Raw genomic sequence first — 22,513 nt, 5'->3', positions numbered from 1 at the left:
CATGGATGATTGTGAAGAAAGAATGGAATGGTCAGGAGAAGGCGCCAGGTGTTTAAAGAGCATTCAGCAAACGCCGCATGCTGAGATCATCAGCACTGGCTCCCACACACCTGACATCTGTCCCAAGCGCATCTGGTCATGTCAACTATTTAACTGTCACAAGGCGGGTGGCGTCAAGTCCTCCGTGTTATCCTAGCTGTATTCCCACTTGGGACCTACACTCAGCTTAACTTTTCTGCCTGGTAGTGTGAGTTGGTGTGAGAACAGAGAGGTTTGGAGTGGATGAGGGGCACGAGAAAAACACCACATTCCCACGGCAGAAGGCAGAGGAGGCCACGGGATGAGCAGCAGGGAGAACAGCTTCAGACATGAGCATGACAGACAAGCTGGCACCAGATGCACGAACAAGCAATGTTGCTACTCTGAGGTCACGAGAGACCATAGGCCTGTTAGGACACCAAGCCTTGGCTTGCAAGGCTTAAGGATTCTCTGGGTGAAAACCATTGGTCCCAAAACAAAAGCTCCAGCTGGGGCTCCAGTCTGGTCTAGGGAAGATTTTCACCGACGTTCCATGATTTTACTTGGTCTCCCATTCATCAGAGCCCAGAAGGCTACTTGGGTAAAGATAGATGTCTACACCTCCTTTGGAGAACCACATGAAGGCAAGCACATTTCACCAGTGTGTTCCTTGGTCCCTCTGCTTTAGAAAGCTGTCTTATTGACTTGATTAACTTGTGTGAGAGAGTTCTCCACACAGTAGGCACTTACTAAATGCCTCATAAGGACTGTGTTACCAACTGAAGGGTTTCATAGATCCTGGCGTTTGGCATGCTTGGCGCTTGCTGCAGTCTTGGGCAAATGGCAAGTGATTGGTTCCATAGCCTTTGGGTTCTCTGTCTCCTGAGTGTCAGATGAGCTGAGAAACCGCTTGGAGCTGACTCTGAGGTTCTGCCAGGCACTTCCACAATCTCTGGTGGAATAAATCTAGAAACTTCAGTGTTACAATCTGGAAAGATTTTCCAAAGAGCACTGTGGATTAATGGTTCAGGGTGATGTTGGAAGCCCTCAGAATGACCTCTAAGCTGGCCCTCTTCTAGAGCGCAATCTGGAAATGCCTTCATGGATCCTAGGTTACTGGCTTTAGGAACTGTAACAGGCGACAGGAGCTTCACAGTAGACTCCTTTCCTTTATCTCCGCACAGTATGTCTCCAGGTCAAGGACAGTACTGCATTTCATGCCCATTTGTCTCCAGCAGGTAGACTGTCACCCTTCTAGCCTTCTTGGGGGGCTCCCTCCCCTCTGTATAAAACAGTCTCTAACCCTGTGCCCTGGTAGCCAAAGAATCTAAGGCAGAGATATTAGTGGGAATCAGAGTGATCAAGGCAGCCTGGGGGTTCCTCTCATGGGAATTCTTTAATGGAATGTCCCCTTGCCCCCCCCCAAACCCTAGGATATCATTATTTTAAAGTGGCTCCTCAAAAAAAAAAAAAAACAAGAAACTTCTGCAAAAATCTGAGCGAGGGAATGTAGAGAAGGCGAACAAGTCAGCCTTAACCTATGCCAGTCACAGTGGGGTGAGAAGAAGACACACGGCTGCACACTCTTGCCTGGAGATGGTGTTCCCATGTTAGCAACACGCCAAGGTCTGGTCCCTCTTGCCATGCTTGGGAAATTCAAAGCCTTTCTTGGAAGGCTCCTGGTTCAGCTGCCCTCCAAAGGTCTGCAGGCAGCTGTGGGCACCAAACGGAGCTCTAATGGACAGTCGGGTGGCCTAAACTTTCATCTGGCTTATACTTAGAGGAGGGGGTGTGTCTGGGAGGAAATTCTGCATGCCAGGTCAAAGGACCACTAATGCAGAGGCCAGGCAGACTTTTCATTCCGCTGGCACCCAAGTGGCTGCAGGCTCTGCTGAGTCCATATGGCGCCAAAGTTCTCGCTCCTGCCTCTAAAAATGAACCAAATACTTTCAACCCCCAGATATTTTTTCTTCCTCCGCCTGATGCCTGGAGTGGAGACAGAATGAAGAGTAAAAGCTTAAAAAGCCAGATTATAGCATCTAACCAGATTGCTTTTTGGCTTTTGGCATTTCTGTGAATTGTGTCTGTGCTCCCCACACCGTGTATGTGTGTGTGTGTGTGTGTGTGTGTGTGTGTGTGTGTGTATCTGCCTGTTTATCTATCTGCCTGTCTGTGTGTGTATGAGAGAGGGAGAGAGAGAGGAGGAGGAGGGAGGGAGGGAAAGAAGGAGGGAGTGAGAGAGAGGCCTATGTGTCATAGCTCTTACATGGGAATCAGAGGACAGTCTTGGATGTTGTCCTTACATGGGAATCAGAGGACAGTCTTGGATGTTGTCCTTGCCTTCCACCTCATTTGAGACTGGGTCATTTTGGCATTTGCTGTGTGCACCAGGCTATCTAGCTCCTGAGCTTCCCCACCTCATCTGGCTGTCAGAGCACTGGGATTACAGATGTATGCTAAAATGCCTGGCTTTATGTGGGTTCTGGGGACTCAAAACTCGGGCCCTCTTGCTTGTGCAGCCAGCTTCCAGCATATGGCATTTCTCTGTAGAATGTGGACACATCCAGGTCAGCCCTCCTCAGAGCAACCTATATAGATCTGAGAAGACCTGAGGGAAGGATATCAGCAGGTGGGAGTAAAGGGATCAATCCTGGCTAGGGACCATGGCCTGCAACACCTACCATCTGGCTTCCTTGAAGTAGCCCACTAGCTTTATCGCTATCAAGGGACAGGCTAAACAGCTTGAAATAGTCTCATCTATCTAGATGACTTTTCTCTATAACCTGACATTTGTCAAATACGTTTACTCTTTAGCAAGATTACAAATAGGCTCCAAGTCTACAAACTACCATCAAGATTCCTATGACGGGGCTGGGGGATATAATTTATTGGTAGCAAGCTTGACTAGCATGCATTTGCCCCTGGATTCAATCCATGGCATTAATGAACATAGTGTGATATGAATGCCCGTGATGCTAACATTTGAAAGGTAGAGGGAGGAGGATCTGGAGTTCAAGGTCATCCAGAGCTACCTCAGCAAGTTCAAGGCCAGACTGGGCTCCATGAGACTATCTCAAAAAATAAAACAAAATAAAACTAGATAGTATTGTCCAGGAGAGTGAAGAAGGGGAAAGAGGAGACTCACAAAGCCTCTGCCTCATGAATTCTTTTCCACAGCCCATTAGAGTCTCAGAAGAGGTTTTTCCTGCCTTCTGGATTCCTCCTCTCTGGTCCAGAAACCAGTATCCACTTAATGTCATTTGCCTGTGTATCTTGGCTCAGAACTGTGGTCATCCAGAACTCATAAGAGATGGCTGGTGAAACTTGAAACAAATGTAAGGCCATCTTCCAACGACCTATGTGTCATCTAAACCCTCCCTGTTTCCTGCTCTAAAATGAGTATATCAGACTCGCTCAGGAAAGGGGAAAATGTTCTCCCATATGTCAGCTCTGACTGGAAGTTGGCCAATATGGAAGATGGCTCCCACATCAGCAAGGCAAAATGCTGTGATAGATTTGCCATGTCTGTCACTGGAGTGAGAATGGGGTGCATAACACACACCAAGTATTTGTCATCCTGAATCTTCTTGTTCTTGACTGTTCTTCAGAGAGGGCATCAGACTCAACCCATCATCTCCCTAGTTCTTCTGTCTTGGTCACTCATTTAGCTCTAAGCCCTTAGTGCTTTGATCTCCCTGCCACTGCTTGATGGGGATTCACCTTACTTCCTTAGGCAGACTACAGGTTCATGGGGATGGGGCAGGTCGCCTGGCATGATCAGTGCTGTACTCACAAAGCTGAAGCTCAAAACGGGTACCAGCCCAAGGACAAACTGCTATAAGTGGAGAAGACTTTGCTCATTCCCTTCAAGATGCTAGTAAACAAGACAATTCCCTGAAACCAATGGGACTCAGCACCTTCCACTGGGATTTAGCTGCTGCTTGGGGAGAGGACTAGAAAGAAGTGGAGGAGGCAGAGGAGGTGTGACGGGGAGAGAACACACTGCTTCTTGCTCAACCGGCAGGAGGTTAAATGGAGACACAGAAGCAGGGGGAGAGCTAAGAGCTGTGATACACACAGGGAGTCACCCCACCCCCTGCTCTTTCTCTCTAGGACCGCAACCACCCCAAGACAAGGCTCCATCCACACACCCTTCCGTCATGCCCCAAAGCAAGGTTGTTGCAATAACAAAACTATACCCAAAAGGAAAAGTGCCACTCCCTGTCCTGTGCCCTCATTTGTATCTGTGTGGTGGCCAGAGACTAGAACCCCCATACCTACAGCATAAAACCCACTGAGGCTGGTCCTTCCGGCTAACTGTACACAAATGCTTTTTGCATGAGTTGGGTTCTCTATGTCAATAAGTTATTCTACCTAGAAAGTTCTCAGAAAGGTGGACAGCAAATTTCTGCTATTCACATACATGGGTGGTAGACTGTGTCCCCGATTTAGCCACAAGAAACCCCAAATATTTCAAAATGAACATACTCCCAAATCCAACTGAAACATTGTAGCTCAGGCCTTCGGCAGCACAAAGAAGGAAAAAACAGTCATTATTGTAGAACAGCCATTTGAAGTCCCACCTGACCAAACAAACACCAGCCACGGGAAATTCCCAGCATTGATTCACCCATTCAGCTTCCATCTTTTACATAAATCACCCAAATGAAGCAGTGAGAAATTCACTAACTCATTCTGAGAGGGGGAAAAAAAAACCAAAGCTTCGGTACATGCACAAAAACAGCAATTTGACTGCACAAGTAAATGACGAATTTGTCTGTCTGTGTTGAAATTCAATGCAGTGAAAGAAAGGCCTTCCCAGAAGATGAGGTTTGAACATCATCAAAAGCCGGAGGTGGAAAAGGACCATTCAAATCCCCAGGACGGCACTTGCCACTAATTAGCTCTGTGAGGTCTTTTGACATCCAGTTCAAGAAATCTCTGCGAAAAATTCCAATTTATGAAGCACACTTGCCGGCAACCTAAGGCAGCTATTCAGATTTCCACCAAGAAAAACGTGATGCTGTCCACCTCCTCTCCTGTGGCAATTTTCATTTCTCATTCGTACAGGGATGCAGCCCACAGGAGCTGAGGGAAGAGACCGCTCCGCACTGAAAGGGTAAGGCACTAAAAATACCCGGACAATGTTCCTTCCAGGGAACCAGGAGGCGGCAGAAAGTGATAAATATAAGTTTCCAAACAGCGTAAAGACAAGGCGGAGAACTGATGGGGTCTCCTGAGAGGGCTGTTTTATCGGGATAAACGGGATAAGTATAGCTCATTAGAGAGAATCACCACGGCTTCTCACACGTTGGACAAACGCGGGGAGAAAGAAAAAAAAAAAAACCTCCTCAGGAAATTTTTGTTTTCAAGCTGCATAAAACGGTCGGGAGGGGGAGAGGCAGGAGAAGGTGGCCCATGAAGTACATCTGGGTTGGAGAAATGGTTGGCGCTTCATTTTTAGTACTGGTGATTAAACCGAACAAATCTTTGTGTGGTTTTACGTTCCATTTTAGGGCTGATGATTAAATTGCACAAATCTCTGTAAGATCTGAGATTCGTTTTTTAGGACCGGTGATTACACTGAGCAAATCTTTGTGTAGTCTCCCATTCCTTTTAGGAGAGAAGGTTACATGGAACAAATCTTGACGATTGTTAATAAGAAACAAAACAACTCACGGGCTGTCACAGGGGTTAGTGTGCATGTGTGCTCGCACGGGCACGCGCACACACGATAGTTTGAGGAGTGAGGCTACCTAAACTCCAGTGCCCCACTAATGAGATTTTGAAATTTTATTGTTTATTTTTGAATTTGTCCCTTCCACGGACCTGCCATCAGATGGCTTCTCAATTTGAAACATTTGTGGCTTGTTTCTCAGAAGTCTCTGAACCAAAGGGCCTCAAACAAGCAGAATCTTCTTGCAAATTGTGCGAGACTGTTCTTTTAAAAGTGAACAAAATCCTAAACCAGAAGAAAGCCAGCATTGTTCAGAGGTTCCACTTACCTGGGAGACTCCACAAACCGGAAACTTCCAGAGTTCTTAGTTTCTTCTCCAGCTCTGCCACTCGATTCCCTAGGATTCTGGAAGAGGCAGGAGAATATCAGGAAGAGACTGAGTTACCACGGGTCAGTGTTTAGGCCTAGGTATAGCTAATGGGGAGGTCAATAGGGCACACATGTGCACATGATACAGTCTCTGTTGGAAGTTCATGTGAAAGCTGAAAATAAAGTGAAACACACACACACACACACACACACACACACACACACTATTCAACTGAGTTCTGTTCCACAAGGCAATCCCCTGGAAGTTGGACAAATATTTTATCACTGCCCAAAACATCGTGAGGAATTTCCATATGACAATCATTCATTGCTAAAGATGACAATTCATTTTGAACACCCTTAGCTGCAGCAGACCCTCATTCTGTGAGCATAGGTTTGATTTGGGAACCAGCAAGTAAGAGAGAGGGGCACACCTGAAAATGCTTCTTCCGAGGCAATAAAGTAATAAGATGGGCTTTCGCAGACCCACACTAGGTCTCACTGATGCCCATGCCCTAGATATCAAGAACCATGTCTGAAACAGTGTAGGTGGCTAGTAAATGTGTGTAATTAAACACAGGCTTTTTCTTTTGTCGCTGTCTGCAACCGTCTATGAAAAGGGTGAATAATAAGAATTTCAAGAGAGCTTTCAGCGGGACTATGTGATGACTCTGCATGCAAAGGCATCTGCCAGCAAGCTTGACGATCTGAGTTCGATCCCCAGGACCCACACAGCGGAAGGAGAGAACCTACTCTGGCTAGCTTTTCTCTGATCTCCGTACACCAGACACGGAACATGTATACCCCACCCCCACGACACGTAAGCAAACAAATCTTAAAAAGAATTTTAAAATAATTTACAGTGATTTGGGAATCACTAGGATAATGAGGTTGTTTTTCAAATGACCATTCACTGGGACAGCTCAGTTCTGAAATGTGCACTCGAAAAGGTCAGACTGTGGGCTTGGAAGGCGAGCTTTGTGCGCGCGCATAGGTAAACATCTGGTCATTCATTCCAGGCATTAAATATAGCTGGGACATGACTGGCAGCCATGTAAAACCTTGCTTTCCAGTGCTCTGGAATTGGAAACCAGTCTTTATTTTCATTTGGGGGATTTTCTTGGCACCGCTGTGCTGAGATGACATGAAAATCTCCTTAATAGCGAATTCTCGATTCCTTTCAGTGGGGAAAAATTAGAGCAGCTGAATTATTCTCCTACGTCTCTTTCTGTTCCAGAGATAGCTGCTCACACCCACATACATTCGGGGCCATGAATATGCATATGGCTGTACATACATACAGTTCATCCTGATTTTACCTGAATCGACCTGCAGGCTCTTCCTCTTCTCTTGGAGTTCACGGGAAAACTGGCCCTGCTCTGCTTGCTTTCCTGCATCCAGTTACTACATCCCATCTCTCCCTCCTTTCCTCCAGTCTTGCTCTCTGCACAGCAGCGCTCAACCACTCCTTCCAGTTTCGCACCATCTGTGGGGTCTGTTTTGCTTCTACACCCTTGACCCTTCCATTGACACTGCTGTTCCTAATCTGCCTTTCAATATTTTGCACGGAGCTTCTGATGCCAGCTCCCTTCCTTGCAGTTGATGGGTCTGACGTGCAATCACAGCAGTATTCCCTTGTTTCTTAATGAGATGAGATCACACGTCTGCAGCTGCTTCTTAGGACAAAGGCTAAGGCTTTACTCCTCAGTGATGCTGAGGGATGCCCCGGGCTGGGTTTATAGGTTGAGTGCAGGATTTGTTCATACTGTTTCTGGATAACCCAGCCATTTCTCAGAGAAATGGAATGAGTGAAGTGGCCGGTACCCCCATCTTCTACTCCCATAGAGCCTGCTAGAGTTTCTCAGTGGTTGCTGTGTTCTCTGGTCTGATACCTGAGTGCAAGGCTAGAGGTAAGAAAGGATCCAGGAGAGAAGCTGTGGCTATGGCAACAACAGCAATAGAACCATCAGTAACAGTGACTGCAATTTCTTAAAAATCTGTGCTCATGGAACTATGGGTATAGCCATAGGTGATGTGCAAAATACAACCCAAGATGCTTTGCACGACTGGACAGGATCTCCTGCCCAGCCTCAGCCAGTGACTTGAGGCAGGGGTTATGGGAGCTGGTATAAGAGGCCAGGGGAGCGACAGTGGCTGGCAGCTCTCAGGATGGAGGGAGAGTTAAGAACAAATGCGGCTCGGGAAGTCTGACCAATGCGAAACCAGCTCCTGGGATCCACCTCTGTGCTACAGGCTGGACCGGCAACCCAGAGGAGAGGACTCTGTCCCAGTTCCTAGAGACCAGTAGTGTGTTAGCAGACACACGTGGACAGTGTGTTAGAAACCTAAGGACTGCTGATATATAGCTGGCATTTGTTCCAATCCAGGTATTTGTCCCTTTGAATAATATGAACATACTGCCCTAATTTTTTTGTTTGCTCATTTTTGTTTTTTGTTTTTCTTCAACATCTGGCTAGGCAGTCCTTGATTTATAGATGAGAAACTTGAAGCTCATAGAAGATGATGACTTACTCAGGGTCACACAGCTGGGAATCAGAGGGACCAGACAAAGACTAAGCCGGAAAACACACAAGTCTAATAAAAGCTGAGAGCAAAACTGACGAGCTATGAGAAGGCAGAACCAGAGAGGCCAGTAGCACCTCTGATGGAGAAGGAGAATTCTGAGAGCGTTCGGGCTTTTAAACACAAGTTCTGGGGAACCACTGAGGTCTTCTAAGAAGCAGAAAGCAGTTTAGGAAGTGGTCCTCACATGAAGTTGAGAACAGACAAGGATTAGAAGTAGAGACAGAAAGACCACTTGGTTGGAAATCATCCAGGAAGATGAAGATATGACCAACAACCAGTCAGGATACAGGGGAGCCAAAGGAACAGGGCCACAAGGAGGGAGGGAAGGAGCTGAGGCTGTGTTAAAGATACTTGACCACATGGCAACTCATGGAAGAGATAACCGTCTGAGCATAGGGCCAGAGAGGAGATCTACTCTTGCCAACAGAGTGAGGCACGAAACAGAGACTGGCAAGAAAGGGCTGTGACAAGGGAAGGAACAGGGACAAGAGAGAGCCTGGAAGCCACTGGGAGAGAGGTGCTAAAGGGAAGGGTCCACTTCTTCCAAGAAGTTTGTGGGAGATGTGACATCTACCTTGGTGTCAAGAACATGAAGAGAATCCCAGTTCCCAAGTGAGAAGCTAAGACAGATTAGCAGATGGAAGGAAGATGGGTCTGCAGGGAAGGCAGCCAGTAGCACACAAATGTAGCCAGGCAGGAGATGGAGGCACACCTAGGATTGGGAGAGGTTTTTGGTATGGGTAGGATAGGAGAATTTTTTTAAGGTAGTTGCAGGTTGTTTTAAGATATAGTGCAACATGTTCCCCACCCTCTGCCCCTTAGTCTAAGAAAATCTTCCAAATGTCAGGCCCCCATACAGACTTTGCCGCACAGCTTCTGATGCCATTCCTGGGGATAAGGTTAGAAATCAACAAAGAGAACCCAGGAGCTGGCCAGTCTGGCAGAATTCTTAGGTGAGGGTTCAGACAAAGGCTCCAGCCTGAAGGGGAAGCTGTGGCTCTCTGTACTGCCTGGTGTGCCCCACCTGGAGCCCCCTGAAACGCTGCTGTGATCCAGGACATCACTGTTAGATGAGATTTAAAAAACTTCCCAGCTCATTTGCCATCGGCTAGGGAAGCAGCAAAGGTATGTCACTGAATTTTCAGCCTGTAACAGCCATCTCCTCTGCTGCGGCATCAGCTGCTAGGGAAGGGAGCCTCCTCCCTTCTTTAGTGGTAACCAGGTAATGGCTCATGCGTCATCAAGAAACAGAGCCAGCAAACTGCCCTGCCATTGAGCATCATTCAAATGCAAAGTCCCATTGTACTTAGCAGTTATCAAGGTGGTTTCCACAGGACCATCTGCCTAATAGGGGCCATTGTGAAAGAGAAGAAAGCAGTAGGCAGAGCACGCGCTTCCAGAAGGGAGGGTCTTTAGTTCTGAGGCACTACCTCACCTTAATAAAGCCTTTTTTTTTTTCAGTTATAAGGCAAAATCACAGGGGTACCAGCAAGCTGACCAAATTCACGTTTTGTTCTCAATCTTCATCTATAGTACAGTTAACTTCTTCATACACCTCCGGGAAGTAATGAAACTGAAGGCCTTCAAAGTACCAAAAAGCAGCATATGTAGCACTCCTTTGTGTGCCGATACAATGCTACCTCCACGATCTACCGTTATAGAAAAGCAAACAGAACAGACACAAAGGGCGCCCCTCCCCTTTCTTTCATAAAGAATAGCTGCTTTTTTTGTTTTTTTTTTTTAAAAAAATCCATAGATATAAGAATCCTGAGGTGTGTTTTCATGTACTGTGCCTTTGTTTGCATGACTCTAAGGTCACATGAAACATAAGAAATGGTGACTTCTCCAAGGCGGGGATTTGGACAGCGAGATGCGTGGAGGGTCATGGTTATTTGACCATGGCTCGTGAGCAAAGTGGTACTCAGAAAACAAAACAAAATAACAAGGAAAAAACCCACAATGAATGGAAATGTCAGCCTCCATGGAGCGAGAAAGTGGTTTGCATCTGGGGCCTATGCGTTGCAGCGGGTTCAAAAGAGCCCAGAGCCCCTGGCCAGGAGTGAGAAGCAGGCTGACTGCTGGCTTCAGGGGATCCCCAAAGACAGCCTTCCCCCACCAGATGCCGGTCCTGCTTCCTGAGAAGTAGCTGCGGTTCAGCATGGCTGTTTCATTTTGCAAGGCTGTTGCAAACGTCTCCTGTCAATAAATTACCCTGTCATCCAGGGAGATTGCCGGCCTCCCTTTGATGCTCTTGCTTTCTCCCACATACATCTTCATCTCTGCTACGGGCTTCTCTGCACTCCATCATTTCCCTTTTCTCTTTTGTTTTTATAACACTTTCAATCATTTTCCTGTGGTCTCTTCCCCGAGCGTCCCTGCCTTTGGCAGTCCCAACTCTCGGGTCCTTCCCCTTGAACTCTAACATCTGTCCTTGCACCGTTCTCCTGCAGTGTCCCTGTGGCTCTAAGTGTGAGTCTCAGGAGCAGGACCACCTATAACTTCCAGGGTTCTGTGCAAGATAAAAATGTGCCCCCCCATCCCTGTGAAAAAATAAGTATCGTGAACTGCAAGATGGTGGTAACAGTATCTGACCAAATGCCAAATCCTTCTTGGTACTGACTGCATGCCACAAAGCTGGCTCTGTGATTCAAATGAGTTCCCATGTTAGAAACTAAATTTCCAAGCTCTTAAGGCAATGCTAACCGCCCTTAGGAAGGTTAGGATGAGATGAAGAGGAGGGTGAGGGCCCCCCCATAGCATCAGCGGGTTTATGAGAAAGCGATCCAAGCAAGCATGCTTTCCGTATCTGACCATGTGGTACCCGGGTCATGTTCAGATGTGGCATGAAGGCCATCACAAGACACAGTGGCATGCTCTGGAACTCAGCCTCCTGGGGCATGAGAAGTGAACTTCTCATTTTAAAAAATATTCATAAACTACCTAGTCTCGGGTACTCAGTTTTAGGAACAGAAAACTGACTGGTGTATGTGACAATTTTTGCTTTAATTCACTTTTGACTGAGCATTCTCGGGACGTCTTCAACTGTGTGCTGCTGCTTCTGACCACTATTTTAAGGTGCCTTAACTTGTTCAGTTTGATACAACATAATCAACACTCATTAAAAATCAAACAGGGTTCTCCATCTTATTGACTCTTCCTTTGACAGGAAGGTCCCTCACAGGGACAGCAGCCCGTAGAAATTGACGGTTGCTTTCCTGGTCATCAGAGACCCTCAGATTCAAGTCCTGGAGTTGAAGGTCCACTGAGGCAGCTCCCGCCTCAAAAGGAGGGCTAAGGAAGAGGCGAGAGAACTGGCATTGTCCTTTGGGAGCTACCATGAAACTGGTGTTAACAGAGCACAGCTCACTAAGAAGTCAAGATTCCTGCTTCGTTGACTCTGGTGGATAACCCGGATGCCAACGCAAAGTAGAAGACTAGTTCTGGTTTCATGGGTTCTCTCCCCACTAGATTTCAGGGATGTTACCTTCTTCCCAGAGTGCTCCTGGTTTACTTCTGGGAGCCCCATTCCCACTCTCCTGCCCCCAAGCCTAAGGACCTACTGCACACCTGTTAGTTTGCCTCTGGTGCTGAATAACCATGTTTTTCTCATGGATCGTCTCCAGCAGGGCCGTGGCCAAAGACTTCAGGTCGGCGATGGACTGTGGAGTAGCTGGGAGGCTGCACCCGTGATCTTCTGAGAGCAGATCCTGGACTAGGGAAGGCACAAAGGTTGACAGCTCAGTCAGGGATTCTGAAACGCGGGGCTGCACACCCATGTCCGCTCTTCCTGGGGGATGAGGCGCCTCGAGCTTTGACATGATACTGTGTTGTCCTGAGAGCCTATCTCAGCTACCACAAGGAAGACAACATGAAACTCAGTGTGAGAGCTAAGTGGAAAAGGTCTCAAAGAAATTGGACCCCACCCCTTTAAGTTCTCTTCTTTCTGTCAAATTGGGGTGGAGCCCAGGGCTTTCCTGCTATGCAAGCATGCACGCCCGCTGAGCCATACTCACCTCCAGCCATTTGCAGCTTATTCAGAGACTAACAACATTTTCACTTGCCAGCGTGTGAAGGCATTTTTATGCTAACTCATTGAGACTCAGAACTGAGAAAAAAAGACCCCAAACCTAGCAACCGTTATTTATTTCCATTTTGTTAACAATAAAGCAAGTCTCAGATGGGTTAAAAACACTTGCTAAAGGTCATACTGCCCTGCAAATGACAGAGCTTCCCCGCCCTTCAGGCTCTCTGGTTAGGGCAAAAGTAATACACCACTTTAAAGGGGTAAATCAACGGGGAGAAAACACAAGTGACAGCCACCCTGGTGCCCTCCTGACTATGAAAAGGCACAGTGCTCTCTGGAGCACCATTTCCTGGGGCTGTCTGCATGTATACGGATCCATTCAATATTCTTCTGAAATGGGGAAAATACTACCTTTTCATTTAACAACATTCTATCCCATTAGTATCCCCTAAAATATAAAGGTGAACCCCCACTTTAATAGTTCATCTAGGTTTATAAAAGTTCATTTAGCTATTACAAGACATTTATGCCATTTCCAGTTAAAATATAGAATGTATGTCCAGGCTGGCCTTGAACTCAGAGAGATCTGCCTGCCTCTATCTCCCAAATGCTGGGATTAAAGGTGTGCATCACCATTGCCTGGTTTGAAGAAATTTCTTATGGCAAAAAGCTCCTATATGTCTAATTTATTTTTTACTAGTTCTTGCTAGAGCATCCGATTAGGTTTTTCATTATGGGTTGCCATGCTCATACACTTAGATTACTAACCCCGCAGACCATGTCAATAAGCTTCTCTCATAGGTTTTCTTAGAAGGCTTGAGTCAGTAGATCACTAACTCGGCCTGTGGTGTTTGACTATGACTGGCACTTGCGACATAAGAGTCAGGACAGGGGTCCTTACTCTAAACTGGTTGCTAGGTATGGTATCCAAGGCCAACCATGCATGAGGTTCTCTCTCTCTAGCTCAGTCTCTCTCTGTGTGCATATGTGTTTATGCAGGTGTACACGGGTGGAGGCTGTAGACTGACATCGGGGCTTTTTCTTTAATCTCTCTGTCCTTTTTGTTTTTGAGTCAAGCTCTCACTGAGCATCCCTAGCTAGCCTAGAACTTGTTATGTAGACCAGGATGACCTTGAACTCCTGGAGATATCTACTCCCAGAGAACTTAATTAAAAGGCTCTTTGCCTGACACAATCTTTCTTTTTTTTGAGACAAGGTCTCTCACTGAACCTGGAGCTCACCAATTAGGCTGCCAGGACTGGTGAGAAAGCTCCAATGGTCCTCTCGCCCCTTCCTCACCAGTGCTAGGATTACTAGTGTGCACCGCCACAGCCAGTGTTTGACATGGGTGCTGGGGATCTGAACTCCGGTCCTCTTGCTTACACAGCAGACACTTTCCCTGCTGAGCCACATAGATGGGCTTTCCCTTCTAGGGTGTTATAGCTTCCCATTCAAAACCACTTCTAGGATGGTCATTTCTAGGTGAGTGGGGAAAAGAAGTTGCCTGGGAAAGAACCTTGAGTGTGCAGCCCACTGCAGATGCCATGCTTTTGAAAGCCATTTCTGATTAAGATTGGGCCTTGGTAGCTGCCGGGCGGCACTGTCAGCGGCTGAGAAGCTGACCTGTGTAACCTAGGCTTAAGTCAAGAACTGACTGCAGAAAACGAAGTACCAGACTCAAGCTCTCTGCTATTTATTCCCCTGGATTTCTCCCGGAAGATCATTATTTTTCATTGGAATCGACAGGAAGGAAGAACAAAGCTGCAATCAATAAAAGCTTCTTTGAAAACGGCATGCGTTCCCATGATCCATGGTGCAATGATCTATGCAGTAGGGGGCTTTTCCATTCTGTCTGCAGAGGCCAGGAGAAATAGGCTTAGAGGGGGCTGGGCACCTAGGGGCTCTCCGGTGGTGATGGGAAGGAAAAAGATTCTCAAGAGGATCAAGTCATTGGAGAAGCTCCAAGGTGATGGTTCTCAAAGTGGGGTCTCCCACTACAAAAGCATGGCCTAGGAATCCTGAAGATAGAGTCTCAGGTCCCATCCCTAAGACTGGGAAAACCAGAAACCTGGGTGAGCGTAATCTGAGTTAGAAAGACTCAGGCAATCCTGCTGCAAGTGGCAATCGGGTGCCTGTTTTCTGTCCCACAAACCCTGAGGTTTGGGTGGGACATGTACTCCAGCTCTTTGCTCAGAAATTGGTCCAACCTGGATACTAACTCCTACCTTGCTTTGCAGATAGGACCCCGGTCAGAGCACTACTGTTGGACTTGCCTTGACCCTTGGAGTTTTTCCGTCTCTCGAGAGCATTCTGCAACAGCAATGGAAAAGCCAAAAGCTTTTGTCAGAAAAGGCAGCAATGAAAAAATACCTCCTTAAGGGGATATACCCCACGTACTTACAAGAACAATTGCAGACTCAAAATGTAGCCTAAAATACAGACCTCTCCATCCTTGGGCTTTTAAAAGACTCTGTATAGAGAGTCTGTTTGGTTTTTAAGTTACAGCGAAGGAGGAAGGCAGTAACCGTAGCTTTGTATTCAGAGGGTTTTAATCCACATTCCTTAAATGGAATCTGAGGCAGGCTAATATGTGGAGAGACTTGTTATTGGAATCATTTTAGAATAGACCTGAGATGAAGATAACATTTGCTTTCATGTACTAATGGTGGTACCAATGATGTGTGTCTCGGACATAGGATTAAGTATACATGCTGTTATGGTCTTAGAATGGACTCTTGCCTTCACACTGATATATAGTAGTCATCCATGTTTGGAATATGAACAAGATACATGATATTTGAAAGGATACACATGGTTGTAAATTTATATGCTAAAAGGCACATACTTCCTTGCTTCATGTTTATATACAGATAGATATAAACGATAGTGTGACTCCCGCCAAATGGAAAGCCATGGTGATCTCTGGGAATAAAGGCCAATGTCAACAACCAGGACAATGAGCCAGCTCTCCCTAGCATGCAGCTGGCTGTAAAACTCCACCCGTAGGAAGAGCCATCAATTTATTTTCAAAGCAGAGAGACCCAGGAGAGTTTTCCAATTATAACACTTACAACTAACACAGCAGAAATAGATAGTATCAAGCCAGTGGAGCTGGAATTAGACTAAATGACAGTGAGGTGAATTCAAACATCCTACCCTTGCAGTGTGCCTCAAATATTAGCGTTTGGGTTGTGATGTTACATCTTTGTTTTTTCCACTGAAACCATTTTCTTGGGGGATAATTATGATATAAATAGCATCTGACAACTGTACATTTCATAGAGGAAGTGGAAAGGACCCCTGAGTTCACAGGGATGAGACTCCCAGGTGGAAGCACACAGGTTTTGGAGGTCTCAGGATGCCATGTCCAGACTATAGACGTATAAGCAGATACTGGGAGAAAATGGTGTTGGGAATTTGCTGCTTTGTGATTGGTTATACTAGCTACCCCAACGAGGGGTCTTACTGAGCTCCATTTGGGAAGATAGAAAAGTGATGAAATGTCTTTGAAACATTAAAGAGACTCGAAACAGGATGACACACGGATGCTGAGTGGAGAATCACAGACTTGGTCTTGATCGTGGTACCTTGTACTTGGCGATGTTTGACTTCAGAAGGCTGACCTCTTCATGGAGTTGTTTCAGTCTCTCCTGGAGATATCTGGGGGGGGAGACCCACACATAACAAAAGTGAAATGAAGCTCACTGAATGATAAGAGCCCAGATGTCATTTGCGTGTAACGACTTCCTTCTCATCCTGGAGGGCAGGGGCTGGAAAATGTGACCTTTTATTAAAGTGATGAGATCAAGGTCAGACATGCCCAAATCACAGACACCCCATTTTAAAACATCCCTCTCGGAGATCCCCTTGGGGACAACAACATCCTTTTCCACATAATTCTCATTAAGATGATTGCACCAGGGAGCAAACCAGGAAGAGAAGACGCCAGCCATAACACGAGTCAGACACATCCACACGCTGAAATGTGCCTGGGGGCAGAGACACAGCTAAGGGAATTTCTCAATTTATTTTCTTATTCTTTCCCCTCTCCTTGACAGCAATCACAAACAACTCTTCCTAGCTCTTCACCCTTGTGGCCCAATCAGAGAAGGTGTGGGAAGTGAGGGGGGCTAGACAAGTGGCCGTCTCCCACTCGTCTTCTTTCATAACCAGCACACGCCATTGCCAATATCTGGGGGCTGTAACTTACTTTTTATTCTAAATGCGGCTGTCTCAACTGCAGGCAGGGCTTCAGGACCACCCCGCCCCCCAGACTGCCTCTCTTGGATGCTCAGCACTCGCCTGTTCTCCATGCACAGAGCATCTACATCAATGATTCGGTTCTCATGACCACCCAGGATATGGTTGAGCTCCTGGTTCAGCCGGTCCACTTTGTCCTGGTAGGAAGCCCGCTCTTCCTTAACATCCTGGAGTTCATCCACTGACGCCTGCAGGTCATGTTCCAAGGACTCAATCTGAAATCCAAGGAGTGTCATGTTGTTCTCAGCCGTGGGCTTCTGGGTCAGGGGCGTGGCTTCCGCTAGACTAGCTAACTTGGAGAGCTTTGGGGTACTGCTAGAGTCACCCACGTTGCATTGCATGCTGGGTAAGGGCTTGGAGCTGGGGGATACCTTCCAACCAGGCACTTAACATGGGTGGGATTGCTGAGCCTGATCTCTAACCCCTGCACACTGCCCCCATTCACAGACGTGGAAAGGACAGGCTGATCCTAGAATCCTACAAAGGCAATGCAGTTCCAAGTCACTCAACCTGGGTGTCCTGGGCCCAGTTAGCAAAAGAAGAAAAAGGAAGACTCTGCCCCTGTGGCTGCTTCCCAAACAGGGCTCTGTGCCCTCTGAAGTTCTGCCCACAAAGCATTGCTCAGCATCTTAGTGGAAACTCCTAAGTCAAAGGTCAGTTTGTCACATTTCCTCCCCACTGTCTAAGTGGGTGGAGGGCGGCAAGTTTCTTGATGTGCTCAGAACAATAGAAAATCAATGCTGGAACTCCTGGCTAGGGGTCAGACACTCAGTATGAACCTAGGAAGAACAGAGAAAGTCAAGACCTCTCAACATCCCTAGCCTCCTCTTGGATTTGGATACAGGACCGTGTATGCCTTACTTCCTGTTGCGAGGTCTACTTCCTGTTGTGAGGGGTGATGGGAGCATGTGTGCCCTGCCTCCTGTTGTGAGGCCACATGCAGGCATCCCCACCCAAACCAGAGCTCAACAGTCACCTGTTCCTTAGCTCGCTCCAGCTGCTCAACCAAATCCTCCCGCTCATGGGCTGCGAAATGCCTCATGCCAATTTCTTCATCTCCGAGCCTTTGTTTAGCAATTGTCATTCTCAACAGCTGCATTTTCCATGATTAGAAAAAAAAAGGCAAAGGAAGAGAGAAAGAATATGAATGAGTACATCTCCCCAAACCTCAAGGACCTATACAGAAATTTCTGGAAGAATAAAATTCTTGCAAGAACTACTGGAAGAAAGGACTTGCCAATACGATTAAGTTTTAAGAAAGAGAAAACTTCTGCTATAATTTTTGCTTGTTGATACATCTGTGCACACATTCAATGTAAGGCCAGGGCACCCAGGCTTGATCCTGGAAGGCGGATGTGGCATGGGGCACTGCCACAATGAAGAAGAAAATCTTGAACCTCATTTAGACTTAGCAAAGATACAAAACAACCCCAAGGACTGGATAGGATCTGCTGAGATGGCATGCCCCACATTGAAACACTAGGCGAGGCTCTCAAGAACTTGAAAAATGCTATTCAGTGTCCAGCAAGCTCATGCCAATGTGGTCTGTGAATGACCCCGATGTGGACTAGCTTCTTGTAGAAAAGATAAGTAGAGTGCACTCGAGAACACAAGTCTTGTATGCACTGTGACCAAGTGTGTGCTAAGAACTAATGTGTGAGAGAATACAAAAAGTGACCAAATACATAAAGTACTCGAGTATGTGTGTTTGGCGATGTAGACATCCTGCATCCTGCATCCCAGCTCCCTCCTCCCAGGTAAAGTCACAGCAGGAATTATGGGAGAGATCCCAGGATGAACCCATAGCCTCAGCATATCCATGCCTGCCAATCACCATGTACTTATCCTAAAAAGGTTCATAATGCATCGTCTTCTCCCTATGGGTGGATGTGGATGGGCTCACATATGCATGAAGCTCTCAGAATATGCTGTCCCTATCGTATAGGTATGACAGCTCAGTGAAGCTCCCTGTGAGCATGCTCTTTTCTTGTTCCTGCTTGATTGAGTCTTAGGAGAACACTGACTAGTACAAGTCATTAAACTCCAGCATTTCCGAAGGATTTGGGTCAGGTGAGAGATAGAAAGTTAATTTAAGCCAAGGCAGAATTACCTAATTGAAATGATGACAGCAATGGAGAGAAATGGGACCTGCAGAAAGGCAGACAGGATGCAGTGGCCCTCCGCTGCTCCATTGACTCTCACAGTGTCTACTGGGCGCCGTGAGCCATAGCCTGCCAGGGGGTGGAGGATATCACATGCATAACTCCATGCCTAATGGAATCTGCTAAGTCCATACTTGGGGTTCACAGCTTGTGTACTTGTAGATTTTCCTACTCAGTCCAACTTATTTGCACCCCCAAATCCATGTTCAAGGTCTTCCAGCATCATAGCTGAACATTCACAGAGTGGAAAAAATGTGAGTGCCAGATGTTCAGCCCAAATGAGGTCAATAAGGCCACCTCCTGTCTCCCTGTCTCATACCATGGACGGCCTGGCCATGACCTGCTTGGTGCTGAGTGCCCACATTTTTTTCTTTGATAATTTTGATGGTTATATAAAATTCACAAATTTGTGGGACTCAGTGTGTTGCCTCCATGCATGTATATACTGTATGATGGTCATAGCAGGGTAATTAATACACACTTCACCTTCCACATTTATTTATCATGCAAAGCTTTGGACACTAACTGCTCTGAAATACACAATGCAATGTTCTAATTAACCAGTCACCTACTATACAACAAAGTGTGGGCCTTAATCCCTGCAGTCTGTGACTCTGTCGGGGTACTAACAGCTATGCTACCATGCCCATCCCAGTCTCAGATAAACACGGTTCTCTTTTCTACTTCTTTTCTGTTTCTGTGATAAAACACTCTAACCGAGGGCTGGAGAGATGGCTCAGAGGTTAAGAGCATTGCCTGCTCTTCCAAAGGTCCTGAGTTCAATTCCCAACAACCACATGGTGGCTCACAACCATCTATAATGAGGTCTGGTGCCCTCTTCTGGCCTGAAGTCATACACACAGACAGAATATTGTATACATAATAAATAAATAAATAAATATTTTTAAAAAAAAAACACTCTGACCGAAAGCAACTTGGGGAGGGAACGGTTGGTTTCAGCTTACACTTCTAGGCCACAGGCCATCATTGAGGGAAATTAAGGCAGTAAGTCAAGTAAGAACTGCAGAAAGCAAAACTAGAGCAGTTGACCGGCTTGCTCCTGCCTGGCCCATGCTGAGCTAGCTGTCTTATGCAGCCCAGATCAACTGCCTAGAGATCTTGCTCTCTCCCACCCCCATGCCAGTAGGCTGAGCCCTCTCACATCAGTCAAGACACTCTCTCACGGACATGGCCAATGGCTAATCTGATTGAGGCAATGCTTCAGGTGAGGGTCTCTCGTTCCAGGTGACTAAAGGTTGTGTCAGGTTGACAATAAAAACTAGCTAGTGCAACGTCTCTGTGAAGACCCTTTTCAAGACTCTGGATATGACAGTGATCCTGTGGCAACTGTCTTTCTATGATTGATTGATTGATTGATTTAGCTAACATGGTATCTTCTGGATGTCATCCATTATGAAGACAGAGTGATATCCCACTGGGTACATGTTCCAGATCTTCTTTATCCAGTCTACTGATGAACACTTAGGTTGACGCCACACTATGGCTAGCCTGAGTAGCATATTAATGAACATGGGCACGCAGGCATCTTTTTGATACAGTGATGTCAGTCCCTTGAATACATACCTAGTACTGCAACTGTTAGAGGTTGGTGTGCATATATAACATTTTACTTATTTATAATTTGAAGGACTACAGCATTTCCTCCCATGGCTGTACTAATCATCTACCCTTCCTCTGGCACATTGTACTAATCTAGCCTTCCGCTGGGACATTGTACTAATCTACCCTTCCACTAGTACATTGTACTAATCTACCCTTCCACTGGGACATTGTACTAATCTACCCTTCCACTGGGACATTATACTAATCTACCCTTCCACTGGTGGTGTAAAAAAGGTCTCCTGGCGATGGCTTCATGCACACTGCTGGCATGCTGTCTAGAGTCCCTGAGTGCAAGAACAGAGGCTGCGATGTACCTCATAGGGAAAACATGTGAATTAAGGCAGTTCCCTCTGAGTCTGAGTTAGAGAATGGGTGAACCCATTAGTACAGTGCTGATAAATTAAACATTTCTTTTAAATAAGTGTATGTTAAATGGAAGGTACAGAAACCACAGTTGTGATGAGCATTGGCACAATAGCTATGACAGAGGCTAGCAGGAGCCTCTCTACCTCCCCTGGGACCAGTGGGCCAGGACTCTCACACGAGGCATTGAAGTTGCCTCATGGAACACGTGGACCGCAGAAGTGGTTGACTCAAGCAAAAGCTTGAATGTGAAACATCTTTCATGTCTCCTGGTCCTGGGCTCAGGACAGCAGGACTCTGAAGAGCACATCCCCAAAGACACAGCAAAGCTGAGAAGCAGTGCTTGTCAAGCCCCAGAGGCAGGGTCATAAGCACACAGGCTTTTGGCGGGAGGCTGCAGGAGACTCAGGCTGTGTCTTGAAGACTCAAGCTTTTCCCTGAAATGTTACATGATAGACAGACCGCATGAACTAGATGTAAACCTCACTTTCCAGTCAGAACTGGCCTCACCACACATTTTATTTGGAGTCACACAATTATGCTTGTTAATGCCAATTAGTTGTTACGCATGCCCAGTGAGGCCCCACTCCATAGAACAGAGTCATCTTCACACTGGATGCTGGTTAAATGTCAATCAACACGTTAGCTATCATTTGGTGTCTAATGTGCAGATAATATTGCTCCCACACTGCAGGGCTGAACTGGTTGAAACACATTTAAACGGAGGCTCAAGTTGGGTTGTTATTTGGGACTGAAATTTAAATGCAGTCAGCAGAAGAGGCCTGGTGATGCTATTGCTTTGCCTACATAGAGCCCAGGCACATCAAGTCTGCCTTCTCCAAGGACAGCTCATAGGTTCTGGGGTCATCTGCTTAGGGCTTCCTATGCTCACTCCCAAAGAATGAGCTTGAACTTCTCCAGGCCTATGTATCTCCCTGCTGAGAGCACAGCATGAAACTGGAGCGAGTGGAGCCATAGTCAGGGAACACTGGGTTAGGGGTCACATAGGTGACAAGGAATGAGGGATGCAGAAGAAAAGAAGTAATTCTAAAAATTGAGTGATTCCCCTCATCCTTCTGCTAAGAGAAACTGCATTTATGTATTCAATGCTCACAGACTGCATTTCCTCAGCTATATAATGCAGAGTTGTAATGCTTGCAATCATCAATAATGCCACAGCTTGGAAGCAAACATGCTACTGTTTGAACTGGACTGTTTGTGTGATTTAAGGACCATCCGGGTCATCTGAGCTTGCCCCATGTTGATGACAGCCATGAAGGATGATGGCTGTCTTCTCTATGACACTAGCTTTGTCCAGGAACAGAGAAAGTGTGTGACTAACTAACACCAGCTGCTTGCAGGATGGTTATCATCATCACCATCACCTTCATTGCTGCCATTGTCATTATGATCGTTGCTGTCTTCACCACC

The 22,513-nt window shown here is 46.5% G+C and overlaps 1 protein-coding gene across 2 annotated transcripts in view; it reads right to left on the bottom strand.

The window, feature by feature from the left end:
• Ccdc149 (coiled-coil domain containing 149) overlaps nt 1–22,513 on the bottom strand; it is an 87,473-nt gene that overhangs the window by 11,864 nt on the left and 53,096 nt on the right. For both annotated transcript variants that reach the window (XM_038346057.1, XM_038346065.1), the window contains exons 5-10: nt 17,911–18,027; nt 16,977–17,149; nt 16,262–16,334; nt 14,900–14,984; nt 12,218–12,362; nt 6,024–6,100 (exon numbers count right to left, since the gene is read on the bottom strand). In XM_038346057.1, the coding sequence (XP_038201985.1) occupies nt 6,024–6,100; nt 12,218–12,362; nt 14,900–14,984; nt 16,262–16,334; nt 16,977–17,149; nt 17,911–18,027 (670 nt within the window). The remainder of the gene's footprint in view (nt 1–6,023; nt 6,101–12,217; nt 12,363–14,899; nt 14,985–16,261; nt 16,335–16,976; nt 17,150–17,910; nt 18,028–22,513) is intronic.

This window comes from Arvicola amphibius, chromosome 1 (assembly GCF_903992535.2).
Source record: "Arvicola amphibius chromosome 1, mArvAmp1.2, whole genome shotgun sequence".
Classification (NCBI taxonomy): Eukaryota; Metazoa; Chordata; class Mammalia; order Rodentia; family Cricetidae; genus Arvicola; species Arvicola amphibius.
Note: the sequence above shows the minus strand (reverse complement) of the source record. Positions and strands in the feature narration are given on the sequence as shown.